Here is a 27554-nt window from a genome sequence, read left to right as displayed (position 1 = left end):
AATTATTAGCTAAAATATTTTCTATCACTAGTTGAATAAACATGAGAAAACCAACCCATTTATTAAATGCCATTTGATAAAATCAAATTCCAACAGTACAGGTTAATTTGCCTAGTCTGAAAATTCACCAGAATTTGCCTGTATAAAAAATCTGAGGAACACAAATCTAAGAATGATTTCTTTCGGCAGAACCACTTTAGAGAGACTCAAGAAAATCCACTAAAACTGAGATAAGATACTGTAATCACTTCCTCTCATTTGTTAAGTATCTTTTTACCACAAAACATGTTATAGAAAGTTCCATGAAATTACTAGGTTTATTAACAGACAAGCTAAGTAAGTATTAAAATACAACAAAAGGCATATGATAAAATCCAACATCTATTCCTGATAAACACTTAAGCAGCTAAAAAAGAAAGTTTAATAAAGGCCGTCCACAAGAAAACAGCAGCATGACAGAAACACAGTCTTCCCGCTGAGACCCGCACAGGTCAGGGATGGAGGTGATCATGTCTATCATCACTATTATTCAAAATGTCACCACTGTACAAGACAAGAGGTGGTGCTGGGAAAAAGAAAAAAAAATAGCTATTTTCTGGAAGATGATTAAATCCTTTACCCAGAAAAATCCAAGGCAAGTAACAAGAGAGTAAGAGAATTTCATATAGTAGAGATCTCCTTCTCTCTCTCTCTCTCTCTCTCTCTCTCTCACACACACACACACACCCCAACATCTCTGCCAAAGACATGTCATAATCAGAAAACCAAATGGAGGGGTAAAAGATCCTACTGATCATAAAATAACTAAAAAATTTAAAAACATGTAGGAATAGACCTAAAGTAAATATGTAAGAACTATATGAAGAAAAAACCCCATAAAACTGCTTAATGGGATAAACATGTTCCTAGATGGAAGACTCAAAATGTAAAAATGTCAGCTGTCAAACAAACTGATCTATATATTTCATGCAATTTTAAAATCAAAATTTCAAATGGTTTTAACTGTAATCTCAAAGGATTAAACCTAAAAAATTCACAACGAAAGCAAGAAAACTAAAGAAGAAAATTTAAACACCTTTTCTGAGCAAGACAGTGACACCTAAAAGTCATAAAGGAAAAGATAGATGTGACCAGCTGAAGATAAAAATCCTCCAAGCAGTGAGATTCCAAAAAAAACCCAAACCTAACAACTAGGAAGAAAGGGTGAAGATGCTGCCACATAAAAAAAAAACCTTAAAAGTCAATATGAAAAACCACCACCACCAAATATAAGAGGGGCAGTTGATACAGACGGGGAATGACCCTCAGAACACAACTGGGAACTGAACAGAAGGAGCCATTCTACCCAGGCAAACAGAGCACAGCTGAGCCAGACGGCCATTCTAGGGGGCTGGAGTCACAGGAACCCTAATTTTCTACAGTGTTTGCACTTTATAAAGTGAGCATTACTTTTATAATTACAAAAAGAAATAAAAACAAACAATTATTTTAGAAGAGCTACTTTCCATCTTTAATTCATGAGATTGTATTTACAAAGACCTATTACCTCTTGGTCCAGGTTATAGTCTTCATTTGAATTAAGTGCAACCTTCACAGCAATATAATCCCCATTTTTCACAGCATCCCTCAATAAATCTAAAAATGAAAGAAAAGATAAATTAGATTTTATAATCTAGATTCATATCTATGGAGCATAATTCAAACTACTCACTACTTGGAACTGCTTCTGTTGTAGTAAAAGTCTCATCTTCCCCATCAAGATGCTTTTGAAAATCTTCTAATTTCATCCATTCCAACTGCAAGTCCATGCCCAAGCTCAAAATCTGTTGTTTGCCATCTGGAACAGAGAAAAGCCTTATTAATATACATTTTTCTAGACTGTAAGAAAATACAATGCTATTTTGTTAAATTTGTGGTGTCTCAACCAAAACTTTATGTATACTTTTAGTATGGCATTATGTAACTGAGTCTTCAACTTTTCTTCTGGCAAATAATAAGAACTATCCATATTTAGATGTCATAGTGCTTCAAAGGCATAAAGATAAATAGGTAACCTGTTAACTAGTAAAATAGTGAAATATGAACTTTAAATACAAATCAACTACAAAATTAGGTTTAAATAGCTCAAAGAGAGAAATTACAGCGATTCAGTAAGAGCAATCTCTAACATTTTCTCTGTCCATTCTTCCTGATCTACATTGCTTCCAATCCCTGGAAGGACGGTGTAAATCAGACCTGTATGTAAATAAAAGTCATTGCCTATGGATCCTTCCAGACCCGTCCAAACTGCCTTGCACACCACAGAGCAGGAGCCGGCTTCCTCCCTCGTGGGCCTGACCAATGGGCTCACGGACTCTGTATGTGGACATGTGCACCCCTTATTGGCAGGGCAATAAAGGCGGTCTGAGTATAAACTCCTTCGGGAGTATTTAAAATGACTGTGCTATTTTAAAAACTGAAAAACATAAATATTTGATGGTATGAGTCAAAGGATTTTCACATAAAATAAATTCCTTAAACTACACAGATAGGCAGCTAACCTTGCCATAGAAATGAAGTTTGTAAATGATGTGCAAATAATCAAAGTAACTTTTCCCAAAGACCTCAACTCCAACCAATACTTCTCTTTGCCACCTCCCCGGGCACGCCATCACAGAGCAGGAAACAGCCTTTGGGTCTATATACCAGCTTCATGTCGGCTGTGGGGCTCTGAGGGAGTCACATAAACGTGCTGTACCTCACTTCCTGAATAACAGTAGTGGTAATGGCCAAGCACCCAACAGTCAGTAAGAAGTGTTACATTATTCACGAGTAATTTTGTTTCTCAGTGTCTTACTGTACTGGGTAGACCTTTGTATAATGTTGAATAAAATGGTGACAGAGGCATCCTTGTATTTATTTAGATTTAAAAGAAATGTTTTCAATGTTTCACCACTACAAAAGATGCTTGCCAGTTTTAATGCTCTTTATGGACTGGGAAAGTTTGCTAGGTTTTGTTCTTTAAAATAATGTCACTATATCAATTTCTGCTTTACTCACTCAATTCCTAGGGAATACCTAACTTGATCGTAAGAGGTTATGTTTTCACACAAGGCTACATTCTATTTGCTAATATTTTGTTTGAGATTTTTACATCTGAGCTTATGAGTGAGCCTGGCTTTTCATTTTCCTTGGTCATATAGTTTTTGTCTGGTTTTGGTAGTGAAGTTGGAACAGGCTCACAGAATAAGTTAGCATTGTACATTTTTAGGAAGACTTTTTTATAAGTTTGGCAAATTTTTGCATATGAAACCATCTGTGCCTGGTGTTCCATCTGTAAAGCTATTTTAAATTACCATTTCACATTTTTTAATAGTTTTAAGGGTATTCAATTCTTTTATTGGTTTAATCTGGACATAATCTATAATCATGTTTCTTTCTCCACTGGAAATAATGTTGAAGCTTCCATTCCTTTTTCCCTTAACCAACAGTACCTGAGGCTTGTCTATTCTATTGGTCTTTCCAATGAACTAATTTCTGATTTTATTGCTATTCTACTCTTGGAGGTCATCACTGAGAGGACATGGCTGCTGGACCTACTACCAGGACTTGGGCAACTGGAGGATCCCCACCCTTGCCCCTATCCTTGGAGGTCTGTGTTCTGCCCACCGATCTCACAACTGGAACCTTTTCAAGGACACATTCTTCAGAAAGCAAGGTGTTGCTGAGACCACCTGGACTGATTTTGTGACTGAGTTCTATTGAAGCCTCCAGAGAAACTTTGAAGATTCTGGCAGGCAGCTGCAGAGATCTACTGGTTTTATGGCCACCGAGACAGGCCTTGTATGTAAGTTCCCTTGCTACCTACCAGTGTAGAGGGGTCTGCTTATTTCTTCGGTCTCTCCCTGCCCTCCTTGTATGGGGGCCAGTTCAGATTTCACCTGGGGATCTCCCAAGACTGTGAACCAACACTTACTGCCTGTTCTTTATGGCCTGGTTTCCCAACGGCAGTGCCGTTTTGGGCGTTAGTTAGCCCTCTGGGCAACCCACTTCCCCACTTTGTTTATTCTGTCCTAGTTATAAACAAACATACGCATCTTTTTATTACTCCTCCCACAGCTCCCACCATACACGGTCCTTCCCCTTCTCAGCTACTTGCAGTGTCCTCAGGATAGCATTTACAATTTAGTAAATTGTAATTTAATAAATAGTACTATTCAGTAAATGTTACTGCAAAGTTAAAAGGCCAGAATACAAATGAGTCCATATTTCAGAGTTTTCTGCAAGAAATCTATTAAGATATATAATCAGACAGTTTGGCAAGACTGGGTAAGGTAGAAAACCAGAAACTTTTATAATTTTAAATGTACTGAGCATATTATAGAGGCTCAGAAATATCTGCTTTATCAATTCAGAAATAACAGAATGACTTAATCTTTGATATAAAAACTCAGTTATTTAGGAGATTCAAATAAAATGTTCTTCTCCATTACTTTCTGAGATCAGAATTGCAGTGGGAAAGAAGAATGGGTGAGAGAAACGGCTGGCACACTACCTGAATGGTGCAGAATGAACGCCTACATGCTCACCGGAATTCTCATCCGCATGGCGCACACCATCCGGACCCTCTTCATCACCTTCTGCAGCTATGTACACCCAGGTGTCAGTTTCATCTCTAGTATTTCTCCTTTCTTTAAGCAATAGCTTGTTTTCCTTGGTTTTGTGATCTTCTGTGATTTTACCATCGAGTGGTATTTCTTCTCTTTTCCGATTATTCTCAGGAAAATCATTTTTTTCTTCTGGAGTTAACTTAAATAAATCAAATGCATTTCTGATTTCCTTAAATGCTGGTAAAAAAAAAAACCTGTAATATGAGTCATGAATTTCTACTGCAATCAAAAGAAATCTGAGTATTGAAGAAACAGATTCTTTCTTAATTTTTAAGAATATCTGCCTTTGTTATAAAGCATGATCAGATTTACTACCAAAGCCATGGAGTTGTTTCAGTTTGTCTTTCTATTGGCTGCTCAATATTTAAAAAGGGTGTCCACAGTGGATTGATTTAATCCAGTATTTTGGCGTTCTCCAAGCTTTAACTAAGGCCCACTGAAGATGGTGCGCCTCAGGATAATGTGAGCCATGCCACCAACCAACCTTCTGCTGACACAGCTGCCGGCAACTGTCCTGAAGCTGACCGGGTGCAAAAACGACCGCTGATGGTGAGTGGGGAAAGGACGGGCTCTTACACACTGGCCATGCACCTGATGCCTCTGAAAATCCACTCAGTTTTTAACTAAAGATAAAGTTGCAGAGGACTGGCAAAGCACTAGATCTAACAGAAGTACTCAAAGAAAGGTAGAACCCAACAAAGTTAGGAAAAACTCTATTATAAACTCTGGGTACACAGCAGATAGGCTTCAGCAGGGGATACTGAAAATAACGCTCTCAGTATCACCACCATGAATGGAATGAATGCAGTTTGACTATATGTTCACAGTACAGCCGACTTACAGACACTGAGACATGCGTAGTGGTTACCAAGGGGAGAGCTTGGGGCGGGTGGGTGTGGGGGATAAAGAGGCACAGTAATTCACAATCACAATGTAAGATGGTCACAGGGACAGCAGTACAGCATGGAGAAAATAGTCAATGATTCTGTAACACCTTTCTACGTTGACAGATAGCACCTGGACTAGAGGGGGGGTGAGGACTTAATAATGTGTGTAACTGCTGAACCACTGTGTTGTACATCTGAAACCAATCCAAGATTGTGTATCAACAATACCTGAATAAAAAAAAATAATAAAGACTGTATGTCACAGTAAAAAAGTACCTGGAATTGATGTGTAAGATACTAGGAGGAAGAAAATCTCAATCAGCTTCAGTGTTATAGTATTTTGAATCTCCAATCACTCTTTGAGGAATACCAAACTGATAAAGTCCTTAAATTATAATCACTTTATGCATGACCCATTGAAATGACTGCTCTTCCTATCTTCCATTACCCTTCCCCTTGCTGCTGAATCCCAGCTTAGGCTTAGAATCAAAATCTACTTTTAATATTATCTCAGATACATGAAGCTTTGGGGAGAAAACCCAGAGGAAATTCTCCATGTCTTAGAATCCTGCTTCCATGACTCTAGCTCTGCTCCCATGAGAACATGTGTCCAAGTACTTCTGGTACATGAACTAAAGTATCTACTAGGGCTTGAAACACTGTAATGGCGACTGCTTTTATCAAGTACTTGTTCTAGTAGTGATGTGTGTTATGACGGATTATCAGTTATGGTACATGATGATGTGATACAGAATGTACCTTGAATATCATATTTATACAAAGGACATGGAGCTAAATACAATAAACGTATCAAACAGGTGTTAGTCTCATTTGCATCCACTATAAGGAGAGACATTCACTTTTCTGCCTTAACTAATTTCCTGTCTCTGGGCTTCTAATGTGCTCCATCATCATACTCCAAAGGACAAAAGAACAAGATGAACAGAAGATAAAAAATTAATTCCAGAAAAAGTGTATATTGTTATGTAATAAAACTAAAGTGAACGGTTAAACAAAACTAGCAGAGGGTTCTGAATTCCCCAGTGATGACATTTTGCAGTTCTGTGACACCACAGGTTAAAAAAGAGATTGTCAGCATAGTAAACTCGCTGCTGTGTATAAACAACAGGGATGTTAAACGGTTAAATGTCAGCACACACACTCACTCTTTAATCCCTTTGGCTCTTTTCGGCCTCTCTCTTCCTTATCCAAATCATACCTTTTCTGGTATTTTTCTTTGGGTTCATTTTTCTTAGTCTCCTTCTCCTGAAAGAGACACATGTAAGACACAGAGCAAGAACAGAGAGCGGACACTGTCCTGTGATAGCCCCGAGATCATGAGGGTCGCAGTCTGCGTCCTACTGCACAGGACACACGCACTGACCTTTTTTCACACTGACTGCTTCCTCAATTGAGATTATTATCCTGCAACCACGGTAACTCACAAAATATCAAATTCAAAACCCAATACCAGTTTCCTTCCAAAAAATATTCACCTATAGTCCTATTAACCAAACATAGCTATATTTATATCTCCACATTCTCCCTTCTGATCTTTGTATTTTACATGGGTAATATTGTTGTTTAAAATTCATTTATCTTTACACTGCACAGAAATTTTTACATGACTGTATTCATATACATATATATAGTTTCCTTCACCATTAACAGTTTGTAAACTTTTCTATTTTTACTGCATTGAACTCATGACTAATATTTCAATGGATATGTAACAGACCCAAGATGATACTTAACATTCTCTTAACCATTTCTCTCATGGCTACATAGTTAGACTGGTATTTTAGTGACGATAACAACATAGCCAGAAATATCTTTGTATACATAACTTTCCCCTCCCCTTTAAATGATATCTTTAAGATAAATCCACAAAACAGGGAGTAATAGAAGAAAAAATAATTGCCTTTTTTATAGCCCTTGATAAATATTGCATATATGCATACCTTCACTATGTGTGAAATGTTTCCATTTTGAAAAACCAGATGAAGATAATTTTGATAATAATGGGATAAACTATTAAATACATTTTTGTAAGGATTAAAAGATCTATAATGTGTCATCTATGTACCATTATTTAAATTAAAAAGTGATATATTCTTAAGACAAAGGGGGAAAATATCAAGCAGGATAGAAAAGCTAATAAAATAAGCTGATGAAGCTATAAGCTTTACTACATAGTTCTACATGTCATGCTGAGTACCTCTAAAAAAGTCCTGAACTGTTCACAAATGAGCCCTCAATTTTCCAATTGTAGTTAGTCTAAAAGAAAGCAAGACTGAAGACTAGGAGATAAGGTGGGGAGGTCCAAAAACTAGATCACCCTCAGTATTTGTAAGTGCCAATTACTGGCCACAGATTAACTTACTACTGATCGAAAAAGTATTCTCACAGTTCCTCTCACCATTTCCTCTTCACGGCCTGTCTCCGGAGCGCGCGTGCGGGATGGAGCTCTGGGTCCCGAGGGGCTGTGCCTGTCCCCCCGCCAGCACTCACCTCCCCGGCCACCTCAGGGGGCCTGGTGCTCCTCAGTGTCGGGGCAGGAGCGGGTGTAGGCCTGTCTGACTCTACAGTGTCTTTGCCTCTGTCTTGACGTCTTCGCTTTTTACGTCTGTTTTTCCTATTTAGAAAAGGGTGCTTGTTTTCCAGCTTTTTGCTCCCCTTCAGTTCCTCAGTCTTCTGTAGTCTTTTATTCCGCTTTGCTTTGACATCAGCGTCCTCATCAGCGCTGACAGCACCATCTAGCAGTTTGTCAGAAATACTATCCTGCCCTGCATCTTGCCCGGCTTTATCTTTGACACTTTTCATCTTTTGTTTCTCTTCTCTGTTGTCCGACTGTAAGTCTTCACTGTCATCTTCCTGGAAAGGAGAATCAGTAAGTACACTTGACTCAGATTCCCACTGAGATTCAACACATTTTTCCTTCTTTGTTTTTCTGTTTTCTTTGGAATCTTCTCTTCTTTTAGTCTTTAAATCTCTTATTCCACCCTTTTTAATTTTGTTTAATTGCTTTGTTTCTTTTGTATCACCTTTTTTGGGCTTTTTGGGTTCCTTTAATTCTTCTTTGGTTTCCAAAATCCTTTTCTTTGTCCTTAAATCAGAAACTAAACTTTCAGAGGATATCTCCAGGTCTGGTTTGGATTTATCTTTTACTTTCCCAGTCTTTGTTCTTTTCTTTTTCAGATCACCTGGGCTTTTCCCGTCCCTATGCCTTAATTTTTTCTTCTTCTTCTTTGGAGACACATCTTCTTTTGTCTCACTTTGCTGATCACTATCAGAGTTTGTCTCAAATATGTCATTATTTAAGGATAGTCTCTATAAGATATAAAGATTTAAATACACATTAACATAGTAATTTAAAAGGTTTTGAAAAGTAGTACAAATGAAATCTGGTGGAAATATTTCTTTCCCCAAGCAGTTTCTCAACTCTTTAAAATTACTTACCTAAATTGAAGTTGTATAATATTACTTATACCTGTAATTTAGTAAATAGGTCTTGGTAGTGATGATAAGCATCACTTTAAGAAAGCAGATAAACAGAGGTACGGAAAAATGTGAGCACTGCTGGGGGTCCCAAACTACGCAGAAGTGAACAGCAACAGGCTCATGAAGTGGGTTGCATGATTTGAACTTCAAAATGTCCAAAAACACCAAGGAAATAATTTGTACAGACTTTCTTGGTTCTCAAAAAAGTAGTTCCCAATCCAAACACCCAGGTTTTTTTTTAAGACTTTGGGTCCTACAACATTTAAATGTGCTGCTATGTTTCAGTTATATATGTAGAATGAACAAGACTGTGCACAAATCTTACTTCCCGATTGATTTGATGTTACATTATTTGAAACAGTTCCTATGGAAAATACTACTTATAAAAAAAAAACTTAAGAATAAAGTATCTGTATAAACACAAAACCACTATGCCAATTATTTTAAGTTCCCACTTACCCAAAATTCTCTTCTAAATGACTTGGGGGGGGGAACAAAGAGAGGGAAAATAAAGGTGTGCTTTAAAGTTTTCCCTCCAGTGCCTAAGAAGTAAATGCCACTGAGGTCAATGAGATGGTAGGAATGTGACGATGCTGGCGTGACTTTCTGAACTCTCCACAGGAACTAGCCCATGTTCCCCACTCCAGGACTTACAATGATGAAGCCCCACAAAGCACAGGAACTGCTGAGATCAGATTCCAAATCAGGCAGAAAAGGGAAAACAGAAACAAAGAGAAGATTCAGAAAGAAGTGTTGTTCGTGTGTGCAGACTGAAGCCAGAGCCAGAAAAAAAATCCCCTAAGTCTAGGACCATGTTTTTTAACCCCTCATAAAAATAATAAAGGAGGCTGCTCAGGAGTCATAAAGCTAAAAAGATTATCTTGTTCTCCTCTTCTGCCTTCTAAAATTTCATAGAAAGAAATTTCTTATTAATATCTAAACTATCCTGAAAACAACAAAAGCATGCCAGAAAGACATGCCCACAGTACAAGAGGGAAAATATACAAAAATTTTAGAGGTATCAGTTAGAAAGACCAAGCCACTTAAAAGAGAAAGAAACTCAGATTACTCATCAAAAGCAGTATTTTATGCCAGATGACAATAGAATAAGACATTAAGATATTCAAGAAAAAAATGTGAGCCAAGGAATTTATATCCAGTCAAACTGGCTTTCAAGTACAAAGGCTTGAAATTGTTATGAAATAAAAGAGCTTTGGAATATCGTTCTCAAAAGTCCTTTCTACTACAGACTTGGTTTTAAAACCTTAGTGTGCATGAGTATACTGGAGGGCTTACCAAAACACCGATAGCTAGTCCCCACCCAACCAGGTGCACCCCTGAAACTGCATTTCTAACACCTTCCCAGATGAGGTAACTGAGGCTTCTGTCCTGGAGTCTACCACTGGACTAGAGAATAGCTTCAGCTAACCAAATGACTGGGCAGACATCAAAGGATGGACAGGAAAGCATTAAATAGATATGTGCTTTCAGAATTAAGACTGAATAATGGTTATGAGAGAGTATGGTATGTAGTAACTAAATGCTCTGATAATATTCAGTGCACCCATCAAAATAATGGGGAGGGAGTGTTGATTCTGCATGACTCCTTAGAATTATATTATTCTAAGCATAATATTCTGCATGACTCTTAGAATTATAAACTAGTAGTAAAAAGACAACTTCAAATTAGATATGGAGGGAGAGGGAAGGCAGGGAGAAAACTGGTGCTAATTAAACAAATGAATCTGTTTATGTAAATTGGTAACAAAACCACAGAGAGGAAAAAAAATAATCCAAGTAACTGTTGGAACACTAAACATCCTTAGTGAGTATCCTGTAAGGACAAAAGAATTACAAATGAACTAAGAATCTCACAGTAGAGTGGGTGTAGCAAATCTAAACTTATTTCTAATTATGGTAGGCTATGAGCACATGCAATGTTAATGGGACCCAGAGTTCTCATGTTGGAAAAGGATGTAGGAGTCAGAGCGAAAATGGCAGGAAGACCTTGAGGCGATGGACTGAAATTAATGAGTTTATGATTTAAAACAAGCATACTTTTTCCTTTACTTCTGTCCACTTTAAGGGCCTAGATATAATAATGCCCCCTAGCAGTAAGTAATCTTGGTTTCTAAATCCTACTCCCCTGTAAAAACAACTGGGATTCCCTGGAGAAATGGTTGATGCCAGGGTGGAGCAGGAAAGTATATAGTCACGCTGGAACACCTGTTGCCATAAGGCAATTATGTGAGCAAAACAGAGAGTGAGACATCAAAAGGACACAGGAGGTGTCCTGAAAAGGCTCCTCCTAGACAAATTTGGAACTGTTTTAGCATTAACAGGAATAACAACAGTAAGGTATGAACACGTTGAATAAAAAGATTAAAGTGTGTATGATACTAAAAAAATTTAAGGGAGAAGGAGCTGCTCTTTATACTATACAAACTGAAAAATATTGAACAGTTAGAAAAACCAGTATTCTGCAGTCACCACAGCAATAATAATTAGAGCAAGAGTCATCAAAGTATTTTAAAATCATGGGGTTGAGAGGTTGTTGGGGAACAAGAGATTCTCAGTCTCAATGAGTACTTACTGGATTATTTATGATCAGATTATTATTTTAAAAGGGAAAGAGTTTCTTTCTTTGAAAAGGGAGAAAAAATAACGGGCTTCACTTTAGCATCTAATTATAATTTAACGGAGCGGTAAGGGAGCCATCAGGTATCTCCGGATGTAATGTACATTACCTATATAATACATCTGCCAGAGTATTTACACTGAATCTGATCAGGAGGAAACAAATCATGTAATTCTAATTAAAACTAAAAAACATAGCTTGTGATTTGACATTAATCAGCATTCACCTAATTCAAATTTGAAGAAAACTTTCAATGAAACAACTTGAAAAGAAAAGAGGGGATGCAAACTCCACAGTCCAGGCAGGTTTATTGCTAAAACTGAGAGGGACCCCTGCTCTGGCCAGCAGGACAAATAAGAGGCTAAGAGGCTTTATATGGCCAGGTTTCTGGCGGGCTTTGTGAGGGGCGGGTTTAGGATAAAGGTGGGCTTGTGGCTTGCTGACGTGTCCTCTTGGGGATGCTTGTAGCCCAGGTAAGATGAAACCTAGGTCTCTTTGAGATGGTGGGTGGGCTTATTCAAAAAGGTGGTACTCCTGTCCGGGCTCTATCACAACTAACTGGCCTGACCTCCTAGAAAAGGGTCCATATCCCGAAAGACAATAAAAGGGTTGGCAAAAGGCTCTGCACTGTTTCAGACGAAGAAAACTGGAAAGACACAGCACTAAATGCACTGCAAGACAGACAGCAGTGAAGGGCATTCTAGGACAAACTAGCAAAGTCAGATGAATGGTGCTAGTTTAATAGTATCAGCTGCTTATTAGATGGCAGGACTGCTGATGTACACCACTGGAATGTCACACTGATGAATTTAAATGTCCTGAGTGTGAGGATGCAGGACAGCCTCTCTATTGCTAGGAAGTCCCAGTGGAGGAATGCAAGGAAAGTCTGCAGCTTGCTCCAGGGCTGGGGGTGTCATCTCCCGACCCTAAAGTCACCCCTTTGCCTCAAGGAAGGCCTGCAGAAGAGCACTTAATGACTCCTACTTGCCCCACTTTCCCTCAATCTTAATGATTTCCATCCTCTTGAAAATCATTTTGCTAAAGACTGGTGTTGACCTCCTCATTTCTAAACTGAATAGCCTGTTTTTACTTAAATTTTCTACACTGGTAAAAGGGAAAAGGAGGGGGAAAAATAGGAAGAATAAATTTTACTTGCTAGGCATATGACTAATACTGTTAGGAATGTAAAGTAGAAAGATAGACATGAACAGCTGGGGAAAGGAAAGATGTTAAAAAAAACCCAGAACTGCCCAAACTCAGCCCAGGTAGGGAGTCCCACGGAAAGACACAAAGGCTTTTCAGGGAGGTGACTTCTTGCCTATTCAGACCAGGCCTGACCTGTCCAGAACAGGTCCAGTCCCAACGTAGGGGGCAAGGGACCAAAACTAAGAACCACTGAACCACATCTCCTCATAATCTCATTAAAATAAAATTGCGGTTTTGCCTGCACCCCCATGGGTTTTTCTGTGTGCAATCTGGGAAAAGACATGCACACCAAGAGGAATGGGTGTAGAACTAGAGTTGTCAATTAAATGACCTCACCCTCTCACTCTAAGGAAGTGTCCCAGCTAGGTGGAGACAAACCTTCCCCTAAAAGTCCCGGGGCCTTTGCCTTGACTCTGGCCTGCTCCCATCTTCGAATGTATTCAAATAATACTTTCATTCTGCTTGGCTACTGCGTCTCTGCCTTTCCATTCTTTGTTGCAACAGGGATAAGGACCAAGACTAACTTCAATCCATAAGAGTATTACTTCAAAAGAACTTTAAACTAGAATCATAAAACTCTAAATTTTTTCAAAACATTTATAATTTTTACTTGGAACATGGTAGTAAGAACCACTATCCTGCATATGCCTCCAATTCCCCAGTCACTTCAATCTCTGGCCCAATATTTTCATCTCAGACCCAGATTTCCAAAAGAAGACTGGACATCTTCACTTGGATGATGCAGGGGCCAAGGGCAGGCTGCCCCCAGATGTGTCACTGTGACATGAATTAGTTCAAAGTTGAAAACAAGGCCCAAAAGACAGAGAAACTGACCTCTCCCACCCCACCCTGCATGCACAAAAAGAATCTTAGAGGACCTGCTCCAGGAAAAGAGCTATCTCCTTAACTACATCAAAGTGTAAAGTGGGTGTGGTAGAAAGGGAGGAATGTGGTTTAGTCATCTGTTAAAACTCCTCTCTGAGGGGGCGGGGCACAGGGAGGGCTGTGCAACACAGAGAAGACAAGTAGTGATTCTATAGCACCTTACTACTTGATGGACAGTGACTACAATGGGGTATGTGGGAGAGGAGGGGCTTGATGACGGGGGGAGTCTAGTAACCATAATATTGCTCATGTATTTGTAGATTAATGATACCAAAAAAAAAAAAGGCAAAAAAAAATTCCTCTCTATGCCCCACTGTTTCCATGTGGCCCCATAAACGTTTGTTTACTGAACATTTACTCTTTCATATTCTTGAAATGTGAAATTGCTTCCATTTCTTTTCAAGTCTCAGGCCCTCTCCACTTCTCTTGGTTCAGGATGATATATCTCATTCTCCCTGTCTTTGAAATCCTTGCCTACGGCATCTATGTAATTTAACTTGGTTTTTTTTCTCCTGTTAATTTGTCTCATGTCAATGTGATTCTTAAACCAGTTCGAAGAACCTCAAGGGGTAGAGGGAATTCTTCCTCCCCAACAATGACAAGTAACTAAAATCTGATGTGCTTAAAACTGGACTTGTTTCCTAAGTAACACCACCATTTACGTAGGTTCCCACACCAGTCGTCTTAATTATCTGTGACACCACTTTCCTTGCCACTATATCCTGCAGGATGTGGAATCAGTTCCTCACTCTATTCGACCTTAATCCAGCTCTTAACCTCTCCCCGCCGGCAGTCTCTTCCCATTTCAGAATCATGACCACAGTGTCTCAAGAATCACCTTCCTGCTAATAAAGGCAGAAGTGTGGGGAAAATGGAACTTTCGGATCAGGATTCCCCCCTGGCCTTAACAGTGCCCATTGTGTATGATAAGAGCCTGCCTGCACATTTATGTTTACCCTCAACAGAGCCACTGGTCAGTCATGGGAGTACTGGCCCAGGGGAGGCCTCCCCTCTCAGTTCCTAAAACATAATCGGTCAGGTGTCTGGCCAGTCACCAGAAACCCTCCCACAGAGTGCCTCCTAGGGCTAGAGCAGGTGGGAGTGCACCCCTGGTGCTCCTGGAGATAAGCCTAAGTGAGGGAGCAGGGAGCTTGGACAGCAGGGACCGAGGAGAGACTGAGACCTACTGCCAGGGAGAATAAATCCCATAATTTCTACCTTCTTGCCCTTGCCTTTCTTTGATTTCATCAAATGCACAGGTAACTTGCCTTGGGCCAGGAACCCTCTCCTGCCAGAAATACACAGAAGGAATGACAGAATTAGAAAATCACTATTTTCCAACATCTAATGAAATAATAGTTCTAGGCAATGATCATCAATAACTCTTAAAACCCAAACATGAAATCTTAAGCTTTCCAGTTATGGATCAGACTGAAAACACCCAATCTCAATGATCATATCAACCTCATTTTAAGTGAGTCAACTAGACACACATGCTTTCTCTGTGCTGCAACAGGGAGGCACACCAGCACTTATGGACTATTCCGGCAAAAGAAAAAACAAAACAAAACACCTGAATATACTCATGCTTCTGTATCTAGCTATCAGTTTATAGGAATATGGGGGATAGAAGTACATGTTAAAAGACACCATGCACTGAGCCAAATATAGAATATGGGAAATTCTCTAGAAGAAAAGACCTGGTTTCTTCATCAAATAAACAACAAGGGGAAAAGGGGAGGTCAGGATAAGAAACTGTTACCAATTAAGAGAGATTTTTGAGATTATCAATGATATACAATGTGACATACAGTTTGAAAAAGACCTTTTTCAAATCCCATTTCAATCATATCACCAAAAAGACATGTTTTGGTTTTTTTTTTTTTTTTGAGACAACTGGGAAAACCAAACATACTGTTAGAAGATACTAAGAACTAAGTGTAAACTTTTTATTTTGGAATGATAACAGTATGGTGATGTTCCAGCAACTGCTGTATCTACTAAAGCATTTTAGGGTGAAGTGATGTGACATGGGGTTTCCTTTAAAATAGTCCAGCAAATAAAAAACAGGAGGGAACATTTGGAAGAAAAAGAATGGTCATGTACCAGTAATAATTGATAACTGGGTGATGAATCCTAGTCTCGTCATACTGCCTCTCTCTATTGCTGTATCTTCGAACTTTCCTTAATAAAAGTCTTTAAACATCATCTTTCTAAAACATAAATCTGACCATAATTTCCCTCAAAACTTCTGCAGGTCTCTCTACTGCCTGGATGGTTATGTTTCAACTCAGCTGCATGCAGATTCTTCCCTAGCATCACTCCCATGCTTTTCCCCAGGGAGCTCCGTAACACTGCTCACTGTTCCCAAATGCCCTGTGCTTTTGCATGACTCTCTTTGCATCTGCCTCTCCTCCTAAGATCCCCTGAATTCCTCATCTTCTGGGGCTTAGGTGAAATGACGAATCCTTTGTAACAGAACTTTTATGCTTATGTTAGGAAGCTAATCACTCCTTCCTGCCTGATTTTTCCACTGCAAACAGCCACCTGACAATGTTTCTCACTCTGCATTTTAGTTTCCTGTCTGCCTCAGCCTGCCCTTCACTGTACTGTGAGTTCTTTGAAGATGGGGATACATTTCATTCTTCTTTGTATGCCTAGAGACTGTCACACTAAAACGAGTTTCTGAATGAAAGAACATGAAATAATTAGTAAACAAGAGGCTGGAGCTTTCCATTTTTTTCAGGTAAAACAACTTAAAACAATTCCAAATGCTGAAAATTCTAATTGTATAAACAAAAAAGATCCTCCATGGGAGTTTCCACTCATCACACTGTAAAACTGAGTCTCCAAACCAACTAGTGTGTTGTCTTCTCACTTGCACACCCTTCCTGCACCTTGTTTATTGCCTTTGCTTTGTCTGTCACCCAGCAATGCTCCCTGCCCCATTTGATGGCTGCCATAGCTGTCATTACACAGGGTGGGAGGGTCACCTGGAAGCTCTGAGTCTTTCTAATTCTTAGTCATCTGGGAAGAGCTCTAATGCTGGCTCCTTAGCAAATAACTTTGAAGAAAAGCTTTTTCTTTGTCATTAGACTATCCTATCCCCCAAGGCAGTTATAACATGTAGGTTTTTAATATAAAACAAGTTGATACGAATAGATTAAAATATAGAAGCTTGACTTTAGGCATCAAAATACTATGAAATAATTACTTAGCTGTGTTTTAAATGAATAGGTACGTTAATTTTATCTGGGTGATCCAGTCCTGGAATACTTGGCAGATTCAACGAACTTAGGATATAAAAATTAGATACCATCTGATGAACAGTTAATTATTTGCCACCAGACAAGAAGCATTAAATGACAGAGAGGAGTCAGTGATAATTTTAAAGATAACAATAAAGTAATCACAACAAAGAATTATAATCACACATACCACAAGTCGGAGTACTTTTAGTACCCTAGCTATCTGTTGTCTTACTCATTTTAATAGTCTGAGGTAAAATAAACATTTATTATCCAAATCAGGACAACTCTAAAAATCAAATGGGGATCTATTAATAATTAGAGCCAGTCAAAAGGCATAAACTGGGGCAGACTCAAGCAAATCAAGATATAACCACCTACTCTATTTACATATATGATCTTCATGCTGTCCAGTAACACTGTATACGATCTGTGATGACAAAGAAATGGTGCTGAATTTGTCAAACGTCTAACATACACAAACCCCAATGTCACCTTTGGGAACAAGACCTTTTCAGCAGTGCAGCCACTGCTCAAAGCACTACTGGAAGTGTACTCTTGCACTATCAGAACTCTTATCATACTGTGAGTACTATTTTGAGCCAAGAAGGAGGTGTCACTAGAAACTGTTTTCTTGCATGACCTTAAAAGTACTTATGAAGACAATTTAGAAGAAAAAATTTAAAACCTTTTTGGGCATGGCACTATTAGAATAAATGTTTACTTCACAAAATGTACATGCTTAGAAATAATGTGTATCTGGGTGTGCAAATACTAATTCCTTTTACATTAGAAGAGTATATATATATTATTTTATAGCCACACTTTAACAAACTAAACAAATATTTCAAAAAGTTATCTCTAAGGAACAATGTAAGACAGGCACAGTCACCCTGTTTTGAGAGAAATCTTCTGCATCCGTGGATGTTTTGTTGCCCTTGTCTAGCTTGGATTAACACATAGTCTACAGGTACACACCTGATCATCTACATTTGCCCTCTTACAGCACTAAACTATGTTTTCTACCTTTATCTTGCATCTACCTACCACTTCAGCATTTTATTAAAAATAAATAAATAATAATAATAAGGGAGAAATGTGGGATTCACATATAAATCAAGTATAAAAATCAAACGAATAATATTTGACCTGATTGTTTATAGTTCATGATGCGTGATCAAAACCGAAAGTTTCTGTGATATGACTGCCCTTGCACTGTTCACCATGTAAGAACTTATTCACTATGTAAGAACTTGTTCACCATGTAAAAACATGTTCATTATGCTTCAGAAGATTGGAGACTGTTGAGAATTAGGCTTGGGGTTGATTATTGATTGTGCATTGAGTCCCCTATACAGAATTTTATTGTTGTTAACAACCATATGATCAATAAATATGAGAGATGCCCTCTCAAAAAAAAAAAAAAGTTATCCCTAAAAAAAGCTACCTTCACTCAAACACTAAAAGCAAAGTCATCTCTTATTATGAGATACACAGGTGATTGTTTCATAATTAAAAAAAAAATTGTTCATTGCCAACAATATATATGATAAAAAATCATTTGAAAACAAAGGCAGAGTTTTTGGTAACCACAGATCTAAAGCCTGCAATGGCAATAAGTACATACCTATCGATAATCACCCTAAATGTAAATGGCTGAATGCACCAATCAAAAGACACAGAGTCACTGAGAGAATAAAAAAGCAAGATCCATCTATATGCTGCCTACAAGAGACTCACTTCAAACCCAAAGACATACACAGACTAAAAGTCAAAGGATGGAATAAAAAAGGTATTTCATGCAAACAATAGGGAGAAAAAAGCAGGTGTTGCAGTACTTGTATCAGACAAAATAGACTTCAAAACAAAGAAAGTAACAAGAGACAAAGAAGGACATTACATAATAATAAAGGGGTCAGTTCAACAAGGGGGCATAACATTATAAATATATATGCACCCAACACAGGAGCACCAACATATGTGCAACAAATACTGACATACAAGACCCTCTATGTTTACTGAAAACAAAACAGAATGAAACCACCCACAAAACCCACAAAGGCAGCAGTAAAATGCTGATGTAACAGTGAAGTTCATCTGTGTCTTCAGAGCTCGAGGCAGACCAGTGGCTGCCTTATTAGTAGATTTTCAGTCCACTAAAAACGAAGGGCTGGCCATATTATACATGACTGTTGCACTGCATCTCAACTTTCTTTTTTAACTTTGAAATACCTAATGGTCAGCAAAAAGACAGCTATTAAAACTCTTAATGATGGTAAGTTAATGAACAAATACTATTTACCATGTGTATTTTCTAAAAACATTTAACAACCATCCTTTTGGTTATTGTAGAAATCATTTCTAACTTCCGTGATGCTTACCGAGTCCTAAGCAAAAAATGCTCCCAGACAGAAGTAGAAAAAGTGACAAATCAAATATCCTTACAGGTACAAGCTGTGATAAAAATTCTCCATAAGACAAAAATATTGGTGGATGGGAAATGTAACTATTTTCATTGGCAGCACAGCACACAGACAAATAAAGAGATAAAGCAGTTTTCTCCTACTATTACTATATCTGCAGTAAATGAATCACAAAAGCTTGTGAATAGCAAAACTATTTTGCTGGAAGGGAAAAAGGTCAGTGACCAGTTGTATTTTTGCCAAATTCACTGACACTACTTCAGCAATTAGGCCAAAGAGTCATAGACTGGAACACCTCATAAATGAGAGGATTTGTGAGACAGACCTCATGACACAGGAAATTGACTTACAGAAGTCTTACAGAGATTCAAAATGTTGTGTGCTGAAATGCTCAATTATTTTAAAAAAGTAAGGATAGCTTCTAAGTTTTTTCTAAAAAGACACTTTCAAGTAGTGAAGTATCTTCCTAAAGTTAGGACAAGGATTTCTGAGCATAAGCCTCAAACACACCAGTGTATAAGGAATCATTCTCATTCTGACCATCATCAGTAATTCTAAATCAAGACAGAAAGCAAGTTAGGTTTAACCAGAGACTTGGTAAAGTGAAATGGGCAATAAAACCAGTATTCTGAAAGACATGACTTGTTGGGAGAAGTTTCAATGAAATTGTCTTACTAACAAGGCAGGAAAGTGAGAAATACACTTTAGGAAGACTTCAATTAAAGAATCTAAAATTTGAGAGTATGAATGTGAACCAATTACTTAGTAAAACAGGTATATTAGTGTTTGTCTTAATGTTTTTAGGGAAAGAAATAGGGAAGTAGAGAATAGGCACCTATTTTGGAAAAGTGAAATGGAATTATGGCAAAGAATTTGGGGAGAGTCTCTACATTAATCTGAATGCATTTTTGTAAAGGGTTTCCTTTACAAAAAACTTCAAAGTATTAAACATTTTGCTTAGTAATTTAAAAACCATACTTATTAAAGACCCTGTCACTATTGCATAAAATTAAAAAACTGGTAATTCCTGCCTGTAACAAAATTTCAAGCTACAGCCCAAACCAAAAGGCCACCAAGCATGGGGGTTAAGAGTGCAGCTGCCTGACTCTATCATTACTAACTGGTAAACCAGGCCTAGTTGCTTAACTTAGCTACTAGCCTCAATTTCTTATCTTAATCCATATAAAATGCTGACTCAGTGTTTGGTACATACACAGTCCAAGTGCTCAGAAAATACAAGCTGTCTTTGTTATTACTATTATTATTATTAGCAACCACTACACAGTCAGAACTGTGTTCTAATATTGTTTGGTTCCTTAAAAAAATACTAGATATTTTTTAAAATTTGGTTGCAACTCAAATTGTAGGGAGAGAAAGGATCAAAATTCAATCCTTAAAATCAAGATTTCCATAAGCAAGAATCCGTTTCTTATAATAAATTTTCACTATATAGTTCTAAGTTCAAGAATCTTTGCCAGTATCCTAAAAAAAAGATTATTGCTAATGAAAAAGAAAACTCTAAAGGTAATAGCAAGAAACTCAGTAAGAACTGGTTCAACTTATAAACAGGAGCTATACATGAAATTTACATGGAAAAGTAAATGGGGAATTCTTACAAGATTCATAAATAAAGCCAATGCAATTACAGAAAATCAAGGATAAACAATGGACAAATCCCTTAAACCAAATTAGTGCATTAGTTTTAACATTATACTCCACTCTAGACCACCATCAAATTAATTTTTCAACTGTTGATGATAAAAGTTTAACTAATCCAACTGAGTTCCTTTAATCTCTTCACCCTTCCTTATCATCAGGAAGAGCTACTAAAAGGCATTAAAGTAGCTAAAAACTGAAGTGGGAACAGAAAAGAAAAAAGACCTGGATAATCAGACCTGTGAATAATCTGAAATGGATTAAAATTTCTATCTTTATCAAGTGATCTAAGAATTTTTTTAATTAGCAGAAAAATCAGACATAATAAATGCATTAATTATGTATGTTAAATATAGAAGTCTGCATTGTATCTGTAGCAATGAGAATAGCAAAAAAATATTCCTCAGGTAAACAAAAACAAGATGTTCACATCATGGACGAACAAGTAAAGTTTCAACATGTCTTCTCCACCCCAACTTTCATTTTATTCTCTCCTACTAACTACCTAACATGCCCACACTATACTTGTGTGTCAGCTGCAATCACAGACTGGCTACAGAAGAGAAGAGTTTGGTAAAAATTAATGGAAGCATTCAACTGTGTACATAGGATTTATAATTGGAACAGTGTATTTTATTATGTATAAAATTCCTTATCAGTAAAATTTACCCTACTAAAAAAAGAAAGAAGTATGAAATAAAACATGATACCTGAACATCTTTCTTGACTTGTTTAGCTTTGTTATCCACGACTTTCTTCCTAAAATCAAGAAGAACTTCTTTACAGTCCTCAAGATGAACCTCAGGCTCCCAGGTATCATCATCTGATGTGTATCCTTTCCATCTTACTTTGTAAAGGACTTTACCCTGTTATGCAAATTAAGAATGGGTAAATAAAGGGTTATTACTGACTTGATTAAAATTTCCAAAAACATACAATTGCTGAGAATATACGAATGAACTTTGAAATGAAGATTAAAAGTATGTTCATCACCTGAAGCAAGTGGCCTAAGAAAAGTCTCATACTAAAAGTAACTGAAGAAAAGTGAACAAGCAGGACTACATCACACTAAAAGCAACTGAACAGAAAAGGAAACCATCAACAAAATGAAAAGGCAATCTATGATTGGGAAAATACTTGCAAATCATATATCTGGTAAGTAGTTAATATCCAAAATACAAAAAGAACTCATATAACTCAAGAGCAAAAAAAAAGATACAATTAAAAAACGGGCATTTTTCCAAAGAAGACATACAGCTAGCCAAGAGTACATGAAAAGATGTTCAACATCAGTGATCACCAGGGAAATGCATGCAAATCAAAACCACGAGTCATCCCATTACATCAGTTAGAATTGCCATGATCAAAAAGACAAGAGATAGGCGGAGGATATGAACAGACACTTCTCTAAAGAAGGAATTCAGATGGCCAACACAGGCACATGAAAAGATGTTTTACATGAATAATTATCAGGGAAATGCAAATTAAAACCACAATGAGATATCACCTCACACCAGTTAAGATGGCCAACATAAAAAGAATAGGAACAACAACTGCTGGCGAGGATGCAGAGAAAGGGGAACCCTCCTACACTGCTGGTGGGAATGTAAGCTAGTTCAACCATTGTAGAAAGTAGTATGGAGGTTCCTCAAAAAACTCAAAATAGAAATACCATTTGACCCGGGAATTCCACTCCTGGGAATTTACCCTAAGAATGCAGGATCCCAGTTTCAAAAAGACAGAAGATGTGGTACATACACAATGGAATATTATTCAGCCATAAGAAGAAAACAAATCCTACCATTTGCAACAACATGGATGGAGCTAGAGGGTATTATGCTCAGTGAAATAAGCCACACGGAGAAAGACAAGTACCAAATGATTTCACTCATCTGTGGAGCATAAGAACAAAGCAAAAACTGAAGGAACACAACAGCAGCAGACTCAGAACCCAAGAATGGACTAACAGTTACCAAAGGGAAAGGGACTCATAAAATAATTTTCCACATGAAATGAAGAACACCATTCTAGTGATATGCTTAACACTTGCCTGATTTTGTTCATATAACCACCAAGGCAATAACTTTCCAAACTGAGTGCGAAGCACAGTCCTTCCCATTTTACCTGTAAATTTTTACCTGTCAATCACACCCACACAGCCTCTCAATCACTCTGCCACTGGTAGGAAGACAAGCATCAGCATCTAGTAGGATTAGAAACTAAGAAAATACTGGAAAAACTGTTGATGTAGACTTTTAGATAATCCTGAAAATTCTCATACTTTTAAAATAATAATTAAGAGTCTACAACAACAAAGTTTTATGGCTCAGCTACATAGCTTGGCTAGGGAACAAGGACTCTATAAGCTGAAAATACATCACATTCTCTTTAGGAAAGTGAAAATTTCTATTAAACAGTGAAAATTACTCTTATATACAACTTTGGAAGAGTTTCAATGAAGGTGTATTTAAAACTGAAGACAGACAAAGGTGAAACAGCATGGTTGTTTAAAAAAAGTCTGTATGAATGGAGGGGAAAGAAAAGAAATCTTAGTCAACAGTATGCAGTACTGCCCAGAAAGAGCAGTATGCTTGGTCTCAGCAGAAACAGAGAAGAGTTATGCAGACTGCAAGAATATGCTAATTCATTCAATACAAGCATTAGAAACAAATGATCCTTATTTGTAGGCCAATTTATTTTTGTGTGTACATAAAAATAACAGTAAATTCGGGGACGGAGCCAAGATGGCGGCGTGAGTAGAACAACGGAAATCTCCTCCCAAAACCATATATATTTTTGAAAATACAACAAATACAACTATTCCTAAAAGAGAGACCAGAAGATACAGCACAACAGCCAGGCTACATCCACATCTGCGAGAACCCAGCGCCTCACGAAGGGGGGGAAGATACAAGCCGCAGCCCGGCAAGACCCGAGCGTGCCCCCCACCCCAGCTGCCCGGTGGGAGTAGAGGACTTTGAGTGGGGCGGGAGAAGGAGCCAAGGACTGCTAAATACCCAGCCCTAGTCATCCGAACCAGGAGCGCAGACACACAGTGCGTGCGTGGGGTGCTGGATACTAGGGAAATGGAACAGTAAAACCTGTGAGCGGGTCCCCGCAGCTGGCACCCCTGGGACAAAAGAAAAGCGAGTGCTTTCCGAAAGTCTTAAAGGGACAGGAGTCTCATAGCTGGACGGAAGTGTCCCAGCACACTCAGCCCAGCAGCTGGGAATCCCGGGGAACTCCAGGCGCCCTAACCCACTGGGCAGCAGTGCAGCTCTGAGGACCCTCACAATGATAAATAGCCTCCCAACCATTCTCCCTCCAGTGCAGCCCCGCCATAGCAGGATAGCACCCTGAGAGTGGCCACACCCACAGTAAATGCCAGAGCCTCCTCTATAGCCGCCCAGGCCAGACTCAGAGGCCCTGTCGGCATGCAGCTGCCCAGCACAAGCTGTTAGGGGTTGCCGTTATCACAGGAGAGGAAGGTGAGCAGCAAGCAAGAAGGGACTTTGTTCTCCCAGCTGACAGACATGCCAACAGCCCACAACTACCTCTATCGCCATGAAAAGGCAGAATAATTTGATCCAGATAAGAATAACCCAGAGGATCACAGGAAGATGGCGGCATGAGTAGTTCAGAGGAAATCTTCTCCCCAAAACATATATATTTATGAAAATACAATAAATACAACTATTTCTAAAAGAGACACCAGTGAATGCAGTACAACAGCCAGGATACATCTATATCTGCGAGAACTCAGCATCACACGAAGGGGGTAAGATAGAAGCCGTGGCCAGGCAGGACCCGAATGCTCCCCCACCCCAAAACCCGGTGGGAAGAAAGGAGTTGTAACAGGGAGGGAGTGAAAGCCCAGGACTGTTAAACAACCAGCTCTAGAAATCTGCACCCAGAATGCAGACACAAGGTGCATGGGGTGCTGGATATTAGAGAAAGTGAAAAGCAAAACCTGTGGGCAGGTCCCCGCAACCGGCAACCCTGAGACCAAAGAAAAGAGAGTGTTTTCTGCAAGTCTTAAAGAGACAGAGACCCCATAGCTGGACGAAGTTGACGCGGCACACATAGCCAGCAGCTGGGAATCTTGGGGAAACTTAGGCACCCTAAACCCCGGGGAGGCACTGCAGCTCTGAAGCCCCTCACGGCACTAAGCAGCCTGCCAGTCGTTCCTACAACTGGTGCGGACCCTGACACACCGGCCCAGTAGCGGGAGAGTGGCAGCGCGTGCCGGGGATGGCGGCACTGGAAGGGACCGAGAGCAGATCCGTGTGCCAACGGCACCAGAGGAGAACAGGAGAGGCTTGTGCTAGCCCGCAGCAGTGCAACTGAACAGCCCTGGCGCGGCTTGTGCGCAGTGGCGGCGGTAAAGCCAGAGGAGCCCAGTAGAAGCCTGCGCGGAAGAGCCCCGCGCGCACCTGCAGAGGAGCCAGAGGGTGCAGGTGTGCTCCCAGCAGCTGACCGGAATCCCAGCCCAACACACAGCCGCCCGGGCCAGACCCAAAGGCCGCTGCTGTTACACAGCTGCCCGGTAGGGTCGCTGCTAGCATGGAGGAGTGCACCTGGCATGCCTGCCACTCCCCGCAGGGCTCCGTGCTGCTCTGACGGACACCCCGCCAACAGCAGCTTAGGGGACTAACCCAGTGGCTGCTCCAGGAGTGTGGGTAACCATCACAGGCAGCAGAGAAGGGCAAGGCATCCAGCAAGCAGGAAAGGACTTTCTTCTCCTAGTTGACACACCCGCAACCTGCCTACAGCCATTGCCATCACCATGAAAAGACAAAAAAATTTGATCCAGACCAAGATACTTCAAACAACACCTGAGAAAAGATATGCAGAGGCAGACCTAACCAGTCTCCCTGAAAAAGAATTCAAAATAAAAATCATAAACATGCTGACAGAGCTTCAGAGAAATATGCAAGAGCTAAGGGATGAAGTCCGGAGGGAGAGTATAGACGTCCGGAGAGAGATTACAGAAGTGAAACAAACTCTGGAAGGATTTATAAGCAGAATAGATAAGATGCAAGAGGCCATTGATGGAATAGAAACCAGAGAACAGGAACGCACAGAAGCTGATGCAGAGAGATATAAAAGGATCTCCAGGAATGAAACAATATTAAGAGAACATTGTGACCAGTCCAAAAGGAACAATATCCGCATTACAGGGGTACCAGAAGAAGAAGGAGAGAGAGAAAATGGGGTAGAAAGTGTCTTTGAAGAAATAGTTGCTGAGAACTTCCCCAAACTGGGGGAGGAAATAGTTGCTCAGCCTATGGAAGCAAACAGAACTCCCGAGAGACGGGACCCAAAGAGGACAATACCAAGACACATAATAATTAAAACGGCAAAGATCAAGGACAAGGACAGAGTATTAAAGGCAGCCAGAGAGAAAAAAAAAGGTCACCTACAAAGGAAAACACATCAGGCTATGATCAGACTTCTCAACAGAAACCTTACAGGCCAGGAGAGAATGGCATGATATATTTAATGCAATGAAACAGAAGGGCCTTGAACCAAGGATACTGTATCCAGCACGACTATCATTTAAATATGATGGCGGGATTAAACAATTCCAAGACAAGCAAAAGTTAAGGGAATTTGCCTCCCACAAACCACTTCTACAGGGTATCTCAGAGGGACTGCTCTAGATGGGAGCACTCCTAAAAAGAGCACAGAACAAAACACCTAACATATGAAGAATGGAGGAGGAGGAAAAAGAAGGGAAAGAAATAATCATCAGACTGTGTTTATAACAGCTCAATAAGCGAGTGAGGTCAGACAGTAAGGTAGTAAACAAGCTAACCTTGAACCTTTGGTAACCACAAATCTAAAGCCTGCAATGGCAATAAGTACATATCTTTCAATAATCACCTTAAATGTAAATGGACTGAATGCACCAACCGAAAGACACAGAGTACTAGAAAGGATAAAAAAGCAAGACCCATCTATATGCTGCCTACAGGAGACTCACCTCAAACCCAAAGACATGCACAGATTAAAAGTCAAGGGATGGAAAAAGATATTTCATGCAAACAACAGTGAGAAAAAAGCAGGTGTTGCAATACTAGTATCAGACAAAATAGACTTCAAAATGAAGAAAGTAACAAGAGATAAAGAAGGACATTACATAATGATAAAGGGCTCAGTCCAACAAGAGGATATAACCATTATAAACATATGTGCACCCAATACAGGAGCACCAATATATGTGAAACAAATACTAACAGAATGAAAGGAGGAAATAGAATGCAATGCATTCATTTTGGGAGACTTTAACAACACACCACTCACTCCAAAGGACAGATCCACCAGACAGAAAATAAGTAAGGACACAGAGGCACTGAACAACACACTAGAACAGATGGACCTAACAGACATCTACAGAACTCTACATTCAAAGCAACACGATACACATTCTTCTCAAGTGCACATGGAACATTCTCCAG

At 39.2% G+C, this 27554-nt stretch overlaps 1 protein-coding gene across 5 annotated transcripts in view; it reads right to left on the bottom strand.

Annotated features, from left to right (window-relative positions):
• Positions 1-27554, bottom strand: part of MPHOSPH8 (M-phase phosphoprotein 8) — a 46895-nt gene that overhangs the window by 10657 nt on the left and 8684 nt on the right. For all 5 annotated transcript variants that reach the window (XR_005061065.2, XR_005061064.2, XM_073223087.1 and 2 more), the window contains exons 2-7: positions 21804-21959; positions 8048-8866; positions 6703-6802; positions 4569-4826; positions 1712-1837; positions 1547-1635 (exon numbers count right to left, since the gene is read on the bottom strand). Coding sequence is in view for 3 of the 5 variants with exons in the window: in XM_073223087.1 (XP_073079188.1) it covers positions 1547-1635; positions 1712-1837; positions 4569-4826; positions 6703-6802; positions 8048-8866; positions 21804-21959 (1548 nt within the window). In the remaining 2 variants the exon portion in view is untranslated. The remainder of the gene's footprint in view (positions 1-1546; positions 1636-1711; positions 1838-4568; positions 4827-6702; positions 6803-8047; positions 8867-21803; positions 21960-27554) is intronic.

This window comes from Manis javanica, chromosome 1 (assembly GCF_040802235.1).
Source record: "Manis javanica isolate MJ-LG chromosome 1, MJ_LKY, whole genome shotgun sequence".
In the NCBI taxonomy this organism is placed as follows: domain Eukaryota; kingdom Metazoa; phylum Chordata; class Mammalia; order Pholidota; family Manidae; genus Manis; species Manis javanica.
The sequence above is the reverse complement of the archived record's forward strand: the minus strand, read 5'-3'. Positions and strand labels throughout refer to the sequence as shown.